Below are 13,593 nucleotides of genomic sequence, written 5' to 3'. Positions count from 1 at the left end.
ATTTTCAAGATGTATTTTATGAAAGAAAATTATAAGAAATGAAAATAATGAAAAATATAACAAAAATCAATCAATGATGCCATCATGACGTCATTTGATATTTGGAATGCAGAACACATAAAACATCTTCCTAGTAAGTATCAAGATGATCAGATGATCTTTTATATGAAACAAAAGGTCTCGATTTCAATGACATGATCAGGTCATCAAAAATACTTCCACCAAGGGTGTATACATGTACCAGTACATGTAGATGCCTTACAAAGGTTTTGCATTAAAAATAATAATAATTTGTTTTCAACAGTTACTAGTATGTCCATGAGAAGAACAAACAAAATCAATGGTACATAAGAAATAAAGCGATGATGTCATCAAGACATCACTCCAATTTTCAAGTACAACATATACATGACATACAGCACATGTAAAACCTAGAATGAATACAAAGTTACATAAATTGGACTTATACTTTATGAGATATTGACCTTCAAAGAATTTACAAAAAACAGCTATCACATGACTGGTAATAACATGATGTACATGTAAATTTCAGTGCACATCTGCTGCCTAAGGTGTTAAATTTGGTTTTAAGTTTAAGATTGAAGATTTTAGATTTGAAGAAGTGCCATCAACAAAATCATGTACAAAGTCAATGGGACTTTGGAGAAAAAATTAACCCTAACTGCCCAAAACCTGCCATACTCCAACAGCAGGTTTTGTGAGGTTTTGGCAGGTTTGGTACCGTACCTGAGGAACTTGTTGTTGAATTTTGTGAGACTTGGGATGAAAGGCCCAGGGAGATGGTGTTGGATTCTGTGTGAGTTGGGACACACAGGGTTCATTGTGTGCAGTGTCTGGCTTGCTGTACCAATTGTTGGACTATGCTTGATTTTGTCAGGTTTGGTACTGTTCAGTGCAAGTCATCCTATACTGCATAGACCCATCCATATCATATCACTCAAACTCCAACGGGCTCATTCTGTGGGAGTTTATCAGGTTTGGTACACTAACCTGCATGTACAAGTACAAAGACAAGTACATGAACCTGTTGGATTTTGTGAGGTTCAGTATGCTTTCTAGTGCAGGAGCCTAGGGGGTTAGGGTTAAGAAAAGAGAAAAGAAATTTTGACAAAAATAATGCAGAAAAGCCAATTGCTATACCAAAACAAAGTAACAAAACTCATCAAAAAGCCTCTTGCAAATAAAAGCATACCATATCACTATGCTTCATGAATCAAGTATGAACTGTCTTTAAAAAGTGTACCTAATATCAAAACTGAACACTGGTTTTAAGATTTCAAACTTACAAAATACAAACATCATTTTTAATCCTTTCAGTGGTTTTCCCTTTCCTTTTACCGCTTTAATCTTTAAGTGGAAGAATCCTAATCTTATCAGATGTAAGAAACACCCTCAATATCTTCAGTCACACTGTGACACAACTTGTACATGTACACTGCACCTGTTGACAGCTTAAATTCCCCAAAAGAAGCCAACCAACAGCTGTTTACACATTTTTTTTTCCAAGGGCACTCTTATTTGAGTGTGGAGGTAATTCTACTGGACTGCTGATTCCTCATCTGATACATGTACATGTACAATGTATTTGCAGTAAACCTAAAATGTTTCCCATCACAATACATGTACATGTATCTTTTCTCTCCATAAAACTTGTCATGCTTTTGAGGATACAGTTTCCTGCAGATGAAAACAAGCTCACGTGCAAAACAGTTTGAAGCTACATGTACATCCACAGAATATTGTCTACCGAGCTACACTGTACACTGCACATTTGGGTTTTGTGCAGAATTTATTAGTGTGAAAGAATACGAGTGGTTCATAATAGTGCGACTCCAAGAGTTTGCAATGTGTTGGCCAATCACAACAAAAGAAATCTGTCAACCCTTTCCAAACGCGCACTGGGTTGACAGATTTCATATATCGTGATTGGCCAACGCGTTGTAAACTCTTGGAAGCGCACTGATATGAATTGCTTATATTGGAGATCATCTAATAATTATTCACAACTTTTTTGTTTTCAGTAAGTTTTCAATTTAACACACCAAACAGAAGTTCAAACTGTCTAACCATCAATGCAGTGTTGTAACCAGGTCATTTTTCTGAAAGTCAAGACTCAAAGTCATTTTTCCACAAGTCTACTCAAACCTGTTTTCCCAAGTTGCATCCTGAATCACATCTATTTTTATATGGGCAATTAACAATAGTGCAACTCCAAGAGTTTGCAACGCGTTGATCTATCACAACGTACGAAATCTGTTGACCCTTTCCAAGCATTCATTCGTCAACAGATTTCACTCACTGTGACTGGTCAATGCGTTGCAAACTCTTGGAGGTGCACTACTGTGAAACGCACACATTGTGAAATGTGGCTGAGGTTTCACAAAACAGGTCCAACCTGTCAGCTTAGGGGCTGTTCAAAGTTTTCAACATTTTCACAGTATAGAGTACTATTTTTCAAGGTCCCCTCCCACAAATTAGTACTTATCAATATTTTGCTATTGGTATCCTGAAATATCAACGAACTCCAGCAGGCACTACATTGTTGGAAAGTGCCCATTATTAAGCATATAGATATCATTTTTGAAACCTTCATGTTTTAAAAATAAAAAGGTTCAATATGAAAAAACATTGTTTGGACAAATTATTGATAAAGAAACGTTTTTCTCATCAATGATCTCGTGCACATCCCGGTACCAGGGCAAAATTAACGTTGGTAAAAATGAATACCGTGTTAGGAACGATGCACCATGATGTCAAAGGTTATTCAGTAAATGTACTGTACTGCTGGTGTATCATGCTGTGTGCTTGCACTCACACTCGTAGGCTGGGTTTCATGTAAATTGTACATGCATGTACGCCCGCAGTGCATCATATCAATATGGGCCACGCCACGATGGGTAGGCCCACAGTACATGTACACAGAAGTACATACATGTTGATACTGTCAACAAGTCAAATATGTTCAAGTGAAATCCAAGTTATTTTCTCGAAGGTCTTCAGGCAAAAAACCTGTGACTCAAGGACTCAGAATAATTGGGTCAAGTCACAAATTTGGAAAAAAAAATTGCCTATAAAACTTTTAGGGTAGCACCAAAAAATTAGGGTCAGTGTGGAAACCTAAAGCGTGGAAACCAGCCTGGAATCCAGTGTGGAAACCAAAAGCACAAAAAACTTCCTATTTTTGTCCCTACATGATCATGTGTGTCAGGGATGCCAGTTTAATGACTTAACATTACATACACATGATGCAGGCATTCTCAATTTTCACTACCCTCAAAGGCTGAAAATTTAATTTGTGCAGAAAAAGAAAAACATTTTATATCAAGCCTTTAACTAAAGAAAATCTGCTATGCGTGTTTGATCATTACTCAGAGGCCAACAAGAGAATTAGTTATGCACAGCCTAACTGCATATAGAATCACTCCCCGTTCACTCAAACTTTTGTTGCTGCAAATGGACACACTGCATTCAGTTTTTTCACACGTACTCGTACCCATACAGCAAACAATAGCAAGCCGAATGTAATGGTATACTGTCTAGGACCGCAGCATAGTGCATATGCACAGTTTTTAGAGACTGCAATGCATGCAATATACACGTACATGTTGGTAATACTACGGAGTACTGTAAGATTTATCACAATACATTTCTGATGCAATAATAGAACTACAACAGCAATAAATTGTTTGTAATTTTAATCCAAGAATGGGGGGTTTGATGAGGCACAAAATCTAACTGATGAAAGTATCAGAAGTTTAATTGACGCTGGTTTGCATCTAAAGACAAGGTACATGTATAATGGCACTCAAATTCCAGGGAGCCTACAACGTTGCAGACGAAGCCTACAGTATTGCATGCAGCCACAGTGTGAATTATTGTATGGCAGCAGCAGTGTGAAAGCCAGGGAGATTTTAAACTCGTGCCCCAACCACAAAAGGTCAGTAAAACAGAAATGTGAGAAAAACAACTATCCATCCATGTTCAGACTAATATAAATGTGAGGTACAACTTCTCAAGATTTCTTTCACAAGGATCTGTGAGATTATGCCAGAAAAGTGTTACATGTCCTCCACACAGTGCATTGTCAGCATCTATAAAATACCAAAGTGGATACGTCATGTGCAAAATTATGTATGTAAAAGATATTTCTAATAGCGTGAGAACTAGCACTTGAACCAGGACATGCTCCTACTTTATGCACTTTCTGGTTCACAGTGATGTCACACTTAGGTTCTCTATACGGTATACACATACAGTGTAGTAACCCCTATCTGACTTAAGGTCATTATCCTTCAAATTGCTCTGACACAATAAAAACAGTGGCATATAGGGAGCAATCATTATAAACTTGAATTTGATGGCCATGCCCATTTTGGCCAAAAAATAACCACCTAAAAGTGGCAGTACTTAACACAAACACTTTGGTTCAATGGTGCTAGAACTTGCGCTTTCAGCTTTTTTGAGCTCCAATTATACCAGACACTTGTATCAACCGAAATGAAAGGGGTGGTGTTCGTAATTTGACACGGCAGGCGCTCTGTGTTGAACTTCGTAAGTGTGACGTCACTTCAGTTTAAACCACACCCAATGCACAATTGTTGTTATTTTTTCTTTTGATTTTACGTGTCAAGTCATCCTGAAAGACCCTTCCACAAAAATTTGCAGCCTGACAGTCTGAATTTAACATACCTTTATGTATTTTGTGTCTTAACTCTTTACTTTCCATCATCTGATCGTATTAAGAATTGAAGCTGACACATACAGCCTCGTTTTCAAACGCGGAAGTGCGCAGATGGACGCTAAAAGCGTCGTATTGGGATCCCTCTAGTCCTTCAGATTTCTCAATCCAAGACCATTTACTATACAATAGTAACATTTTCTTGACAAGATATCCTGTTGTTGCATAACTGCATGTTTACATGTATTCCCGTACATACAAATGTACCAATCCATGTACGCATGCACACGCAGTCTTTTACATGTCTATCTTTTTCATTGCCTGAAGCAAAAAACTCACCAGCTTCCCTCCAATGGGGTGGGAATGCAAAAAACCGATAATATTGTCAGTCATATTTTTTAACTGTACCAATCTACCCAGTTTCTTGAATATGAAGACATTAACAACTGAGACGGGTATCAGATGGAATTTATATTAATGAGGTATCCATTCACTGTTTTGTATCAGATAAATGGAGTACATGTAATCAGTGTTGTATTCCAGTCCATCACAAGTCCCTATCACAAGTCTTTCCGTCTTAAGCAAATTCACAAGCTATTCAAACGAACTGTGACGAAAGCATTCTTTTGTCATTGTTCACCCTGTTACTTATGATTGGCCCAGAGAAGGGAATTGTAAAAGGACTTGTGATGGACTTGAATACAACACTGCATGTGAGGCTACACTAACGGAAAGACCAAATACAACACTGTGCTTTATGAATTCCCAAAGACTGAGCCAAAAAAGCACAAGAGATATCTCACCTGCTTTATAGGTAGATGCTTGACCCGCTGGCCCAGTTGGACTTGGGGGTACACCTGGTCCTGCTGAACGTACTGTTCCTGCAGGTCGTACTGGTCGGACTGTTCCTGGCCCACAGTGGCTCATGGGTACAGTGCTCGTACCTCCTGGCTTGCCACCAGTCCCGGTTGGAGGTGAAAACATCTACAGGTATCAAATATAGCAAAATAGATACAAAATAAATTGATTGGACAAGTACCGTTACATGTAATGTACAGTAATTCATCAGCGCCTTATCATTTATAGTACATAAAAAATGCAGTTCTTATAATGAATATTCCAAAACATCTCTTCACTTACTAATAACACCCTTCTACTTTACATTTAGCTGGCAAACCCTGAGGATCTTCCAAGTCATGCAGGCGCAAGTATGGCACAAAGAACCAATGTTGACATCTTTCTCTTAAAAATTATCAATTCAACTAAAAACACCTTCATATGGCAATGATCTGTGACATAATACGATTCAGCTTTTTAAAGACGGCTTCCGAGCTGCCATGACTGAAAAGAAAAAAGCACTCACACAAGCTTCATCGTATGTGTACATGACAATCCTGTTATACTGAATGAATACTGCTATACTGAGCAGTTCAGGTATTTAACAAATATCTTCCTCCCCCCCAGCTCCTGCGTTTTCTGTGAATCTTTACAGGACGTGGAAAATTTGCTTTAAGTAAAAGAAACATATTTAAGACTGATGATAAGGACTGAAATGCCTTGTTTCTTAACTACGCATCCATATAGGACATGTACAACATATGTACCAGTACGCATCTATAAAAAGGTACTAAACTTGGCATTCTATTTGGCCAATTTCGGCACCAGTAAAAATAGTGGCTTTAGTGTGTGTTTATCATATGGATACTACAGGTACATATACATGTAATGTTCCTGTCTCTGCCTCCTGTATCTGAGAATAACCATAAAGCCCTTTTTGTTACTTGGGAAACAAGTTAAGCCATAAGGACTATACATGTAGTCCTACTCAACTCCCCCATACATAAAGGTGCATCTTCTATGTATTATTACAATGGAGCTCACCTTAAGCTCAGTCCATTATCATCTCCAGACCCCTGGTGGGTTTAACACCTTAGTTAAAACCAACCCATAACATACATGTACCTATTCCTTTAGCTGTAATCCCACAATGCCTTATTCAATAATAAACCGACATTTGTTAAAAAGTAAACTGTGGTAGAACAAAGCAACTGCTTAAGAAAAGGTCTACAGGTTTTGTACATGTAGGTAAGTGTATACAGCAACATATATATGTAGCGTTGTATATATACATAGCAGTACATTATCAGAAAAAAATGAAAATTCCAGTACTAGCATAAAAAAATATCACAAGCAACATCACAGCCTCAAATGTAAAGTCTGCATTGATGCATCTTATATGCACATATATGGCTTATTAATGACGGATAATGGATTTACCATATGAATGATAAAATCTGCAATCCCATTAACCACAATGGCTGACATACAAGCAAATCATGAACAGGTGACTTTAAGACACTATTGTGCATTTACATCTTTACACATGATTTATGGAATAGATGCATACATGGACACATACATGTACATGTATGTCTACATAATGGTCTACAACGTTCTACATATACATGTACATGTACATGTATACATTTATTTTATAGTGCAGTAAAATGATAGCCATTCTTTAAAGTCATTGTGTGTATCAGTAAAGATGGCCCAGATTTACTGAGTCCATCAAAATCAAGCAAGACTGTAAGTACATAGCAGTTATGCTTTAGGTTTATTTCTGATTGAAACAATTGTACTCCTCAAGAATGACTGTACACTACATTTATGATGAAGAATTTTGGGAAGGATGAGCATACATGTATATGTACATAATTATGTACATGTACATACATGTACATGTATCATGCTCCTTATATTTCTACATACATGTACACTGTACAGTAAATTCTGTTTAATACATGCATTATACCCATCATTTCTAAATTTTAAAACCAATGTGCATTAACTTTCAATGGAATTAATGTACATATGTTTTCTTTTTATAGTCTTACTTTTAATAAACAACTGTATGGGTTAAATGCAGATGAACTCTCTTGACCTGAGTCGACTAGCACTCCTTGTGACCTGGTAAGAGGAATGCAAGTGAACCCTGTGACTGGTTGAAGCATCATCACCAGATTGCCTGCAGCACTTTCATATCCCCACCATACTCATACCGTGTTTTTGTAAGGGTAATTGGTATGAAATGAGAGTTGACATAGACTCAGACATTTAAAATTAACATAATCAGAAAAGCTTCCTCTGACCTGGTAAGACTATTTGGCTTTTTTATGCCTTCTTTACACACTGCTAAAAATTACTTTTTATTTTATTCCCGATGTAAATTCATTCTTCATAACAAGTTGAGGCAAAAACAATAAAAAAATACTCATTACAATGTTTATTAAACCAATATTTCAATTAATCTAATGCAAAAAAGTGCAGTGCAAACTAATGCAATGTGGAGAGAAACTTTACACAAATTAAATAGACAAATATGCATACTGTAACTTAACATTTCCACAAAATATTTCATCAAATTCAGAATATCAAGTTTAAAAATGTCAATTTTTAACACAACAGAACATTTATCTCATTGCAAAGACTACAAGGCTCTGATGGTAACTACACGACTTAGTACTGATACATGTAATCACTACTGTCCTGAAAAGATCTTGTGAATGATTAAAAACACCTACTTGTATGCGTAAAAACATTTCTTCTATTAGCATTATCATTCATGACTTTCTACAGCCTCTTAACTGCATATTCATAATTTCACATAGCAAAAAAATATTGTGTCTACAGCAATCAGCAAAGCTATCGAAAATTTCAAAACTATTTAAAGCAAGATTTATTGTTAAACTTACTGACTTTTGAAATTGAACTGACAATAAACTGAGGCCAAAAAGAATACCAAAGTCGAAGGTGACACCACATTTCAATATGTGACTCTGACTTCAACAGAAAACCCCCAAAATGACCAATTTTGTGACCACAGCAATAGTGCCCTCATTTGTTAGTAATTTCAAATATTAAAAGTTCCCTTTTCACCAAGAGTAACCAGAGAGATGTATGGTAGTTTTCTTACATTCAAGACGAGTAGAAAGTTGCACAAAAAAGTTCCCAAGGAAAATTCATAGGGCTGATTCAAATCAAATAATTGGGCAGCCATGTACACGTAGACCAGCCAATGCTATGATGCAAGCAACTGACTGATGTGAAAAATCTTGCTTTGTGTTATGCCTACTGACTACAAAAAAAATACTCATAAAAATATTGATAGATTTGATGGTTTCCAACAACCCTTGCCGACTTAACATTGACAGCTTTGGTCAGTTACATGTATCACTGTTACTCCACTGATACAGGATGGTTCGCATGACTTCCTGCCCCATCTAAGGTATCATTCATAGTCTCAATTTAGCAATGGCAACCAGTCCACATGTACTGTAAGTGTACCGCACGTAGCATGCGATTTGTTAACAATAAGGAAACTTTATGTCATTTTGTAATATGATTTCAATTTTTTCGACAGGAATCAATCACTACAGACCTGCCAACACGAAGCTAATCATTTAAACTATGGTTGAGATTACCCCCCCCACAAAAAAAATTCCGATTTGTGGTCCACATTTCTGTTAGTACCCTTGCTTGGGATCAATGGAACAATCCAGATGTGACTGCATGATCATCAGTGTCTGTATAATTTTTATTTAGTGACAACTTGCAATAATAATATAAAAATTATTCTAATTATGATTTGTGAAAAATATTGTTAGAATAAAAATGTCTCCTATGCTATATGTACAATTTGTGGTCACGAAGAGACTACCATATTGACATGGCCAATTCTCAATTTTGTCTGGGGCAGCCATCTCCCTCACTGAACCTTCAATCACTCAAATTTCAGTTGAAATATCATGAAGGTTTCATAACTTCATTCAATGCAGTTTGCATCAATATCTAATCATTACAAAGAATGCTGATGTGTACATTCATGACTTATATTTGCTACAAATCTATTTCCACTCCAGGGTGAAATCATTATTTTGCTGTTGGGGATATCAGCTGCCTTTAAGAATCTGAAATCACCTTGAAATAAACCTACAGAATGCAATTTTTGTTTAAAAAATAAATTTTCTCCCTTCCTTTTTCATGAATTTTGCATCCAAATATTCAAATATTAAATAATCAATCTAATATTTGGATATTCAGTATAGCCCTGAAAATTCATATTCCATTAACACTATACATCAGGGATGAGATTTGAGGAAACTGAAAAATCCGGAAAAAAATGTTCCTCCTTAAGTATGTCCCTAAATCCTCCATTTTAACAACTACCTTTTAGTATCCTCGCTTGTTGAATTTTTAAAATTTATTTCTAATTAGGCGAAAAAAATCCTGCTTCTGGTTTTCTGACCCTTAAATTTTTATCTACAAGTTTGAACAGCAAATTTTAAAAGTCCTGTTTTTTTCTTTTTCACAAAACACCTCTCAACATTTTCCATGCCAAAATGCATGTATTTATATGTTTTTCTACTTCAGTTCGCAACTTGTCAAAAGAAACTTCCATTATTATCACAAATTCCCTTCACATTTCACTTTGGCGGTGGTGACAAGGTGTCAATGTGCAATACATTGCAGCAATGCTACGCTGGTTCCCACAATGCTGCACCATTGCCATAGAAGGCATGATGGAAAAATTTTGCAACCAGTCTGTGACCGAGCCAGAATATAGCATCATTGTACTACACGAACTGTACACTACACGACACACACACAGCTCTACAGCTCCATGTCGAAAAACAACAGTGTTTCAAGAAGATTTCTGCAATTTAATTCACAGAACTTGATCTCTTGTCTATGTACGTACATGTATTTTTTGTGCTCATGAATTTGGTTTGAGGTTCTATTGCTCTTACCGTGCTTGTACTTGAAACAAGCGTGTTTCCGCCAAATTTCCTGCTGCAAGACAAGGCTCATCGCCTGCCCCTCTAAATGCAACAAGCAGATTTACCATGCTACAAACAGAGATTGTTCTTCAGTTTCCTGTCACGATTACCTGACCAGGGTTGTGCAGAGTGTGTGTTCATAATTCTTTAAGACTTTTTGACTGTTTGTATTTTTACATTGATTAAGGCAAATTTTCATTACTTTGCGGCAATATTTTGATTTTTTTTATCCCCATTCAATAGCACAAAAATAATTTCTGGCCTACCAACCCTATTTTTGAGAGGTAAGTAATCGTACGCAGAGCTTTTTTCTTGGTCTAATAATTGTCTTCCCCTTTGCTGCCTCTTTTCCTTCCTGACTTTTTATGGGTTTTTCAAGCCTTTATCAAGTCAAAGATCTCCTCTAAAATTGATAATGTAACAAACATCAAATAGCGCCTGAGTTTTTTGTAAATGCGACCAGTAACAATGCATAGCACATGTACAGTTAGAAGCTGAGCCGAGCTCTTACAGTTCAATACCATATACCCCCACTGTTCAGTAGTATATTATTACATTTCAGCTGGAGTAAAATTAAACACAAGAGTGCGCGCACTATCCTGCTTTCACGTTTGTGCAAAATTTGGAAAACACAACTCGTAGTTCTGGCAATGCCATGCCAAGGAGAAAAATCTTTAAGTCCTGAATGCATTTATCCAAAAATCCAGCAAAATCAGGGCAAATCTCACCCCTGTATACATGTATGCATGTATACATGTACATGTATGTGTTTACAAGAACTGAATACATGTGTCAGTAGCTATGCTGTAATTTGTTTTTAAACCTTGTGACATGAGAAGGGAAATCCCTACTATCCACTAGGTAATGTCTGTAGTGATATACCAACAAAATATTTATATGTATAGCCTTTTAGATACAATGAAATCAACTTTGCATGGTACATGTACACTGACAAGCTTCAAACCAATAAACTTACAGCACTGAAATCCAATAGGTCATTCAATTCTTTGTCAGATGGTCCCATACTAGGCATCCTTGGTACAGAGTTCTGCATCTTGACTCTTATGCCTGTCTAAAATGCAAAGAAAGATTTTTAAAATCATTTTGGTGACATCCACTTTTGAAGGAATGAAAAATTGTAATATTGAATTTTTCTAAATGAAATAAAAAGCTCCAGCTCATTTATAGCTGACAAAAAGAAAACAGTAGTTTTCAAGTCAATGCAGCAAATACTGTACCATCCTCCATGTACGATGTACGGTGCATTGCTACTTACATGCATTACATTATTTCTGCATGTTTGGCAGTGATTTGTACCTTGACAAAAGGCATCATTGAGTTGTAGCACAGATATACTACATTTATTTTCTATAAAGGTACATGTATTAACCATGACAACCTTACAATCAAACCTCACTCATATGTTAATTTATTTTAGGTGAAGGAAAAAATTCTATACGTGTAGCTTCTCTGAAGGCTGCTTTTTTGGAGGTTGCCTGAAATTTTGTAAATTGTCAACACAGGAAAATAAGGTGAAAAAAGGAGAAAAAAGGACAAAAATATCAAACAATCCATCAGAAATAAATACTTGCACGTCAAAACTTCAGACTCTGTCAGTGACTTTTCATATCTTGCAGTCAACTATGTGATCTTCGAACAAATCTTCATGTGGCCACAAATGACTATTCAGCTATACATGTATAATGTAGCTCAACACTGGAGGTTACTCTGGAAGTGGCTGCACTGACTTCCATACCTGTGCTACTTTCAACTTAACGTAGTCAAAGACAAGCAAGTCTATCCTAAACTGCCTAATATACATATTTTTATACTCTTAAAGTACAGTTACTTAAATGTACGTGTACAAATTAAATTCATTAGAACATGACAGTAACATACATGTGTTTTCACAATTACATATACATGTATCTCAACTGAGCATAACACTTCACTGTAGAATTTAATGTTGAAACATGCATTCAAAGTGGGGTGTTTTGTACAGTGTAACTGCCATGTTTACAGGTCTAATGTTTGCCCAACCATGTCACCATACACGCATGCATGTATCAGGTACAGTAAAAATGTTGCTGTGCAGAACAATTGTTTACCAAACATTCTCCTTGGTTCCTGAGTTTTCTGTACACTTTTTCCAAACATTAAAGGTTGGCTTCATATAAATGCAATATACACTGTACTTTAGACTGATGATGATGACTGGAATGTTAAGGAAAATGTTACTTGTGATGAACATGAGTGAACACGCAGTGTGGTCAATAGGCATATTGTTTGTGGGCACATGCACAATAGTGCTGGTGAATACATGTACTTATTTTTATTTCATAGTTGATTTTTTCCAGTGATATCGCCAATACCAAGATAAAATTGTCCAGAAATTGTGCATGATTAAAAAACTCCCCATTACTGTACCATACATACACGTATAAATGTACTAGCAATAAAGCTTGGAAAAATGTGACCAGCTCTGCAAAAAGGTATATGCTGTCACTTTTTTTAATTTGAGTTACACATATATAATCAAACTGCTCACATCCTAAGCTTTCATTTGATATATAATTCATCCCAGTGGCATTTTGCGTTTTGGAGTTATTTGCCATTTGCACATTTATATAATTTCATTTTATCACACCTGCTTTTTGAGATAATGCCCTTCAACTGTAACCCCCTAGGCTCCTGCACTAGAAATCACACTGAACCTCAAAAAATCCAACAGGTACATGTACAGTAAACTCTAAGTCAACATCGCGTAACTCGTCATATTGTCCAAGTCGGCCGTTTGACAAACGACCCCATCGTCTGTAATGCATTTCCATTGAAAATTTCATTTCTCAGTGGGCATTTGTAAGTCGTCCTTTCGTATTTGTCGGCATGTTTTTCATGGCCCCTTTTCCGCAAAACCATCCAAATTCCTTTGTGCAAGTCGGCATTAAAAAAATTGTGCTTCGGTATTGGTTTCCTTTGCCGGGGTTGCCAAGAAGTGTCAAGTGACAAGTCCCATGCACGCGCGGCCAGCATGAGTACATCAATACCAGTAAC

The 13,593-nt window shown here is 36.4% G+C and overlaps 1 protein-coding gene across 5 annotated transcripts in view; it reads right to left on the bottom strand.

Annotated features, from left to right (window-relative positions):
• Positions 1–13,593, bottom strand: part of LOC110977378 (transcription factor 12-like) — a 219,064-nt gene that overhangs the window by 198,109 nt on the left and 7,362 nt on the right. For 4 of the 5 annotated variants that reach the window (XM_022231438.2, XM_022231442.2, XM_022231440.2 and 1 more), the window contains 2 exons: positions 11,516–11,611; positions 5,503–5,683 (listed from right to left, as the gene is read on the bottom strand). In XM_022231438.2, the coding sequence (XP_022087130.1) occupies positions 5,503–5,683; positions 11,516–11,611 (277 nt within the window). The remainder of the gene's footprint in view (positions 1–5,502; positions 5,684–11,515; positions 11,612–13,593) is intronic. The other variant, XM_022231445.2, reaches the window with a different exon arrangement.

Source organism: Acanthaster planci, linkage group LG08 (genome assembly GCF_054643075.1).
Source record: "Acanthaster planci isolate LZ-2023a linkage group LG08, COTS_SCS, whole genome shotgun sequence".
NCBI lineage: Eukaryota > Metazoa > Echinodermata > Asteroidea > Valvatida > Acanthasteridae > Acanthaster > Acanthaster planci.
The sequence above is the reverse complement of the archived record's forward strand: the minus strand, read 5'-3'. Positions and strand labels throughout refer to the sequence as shown.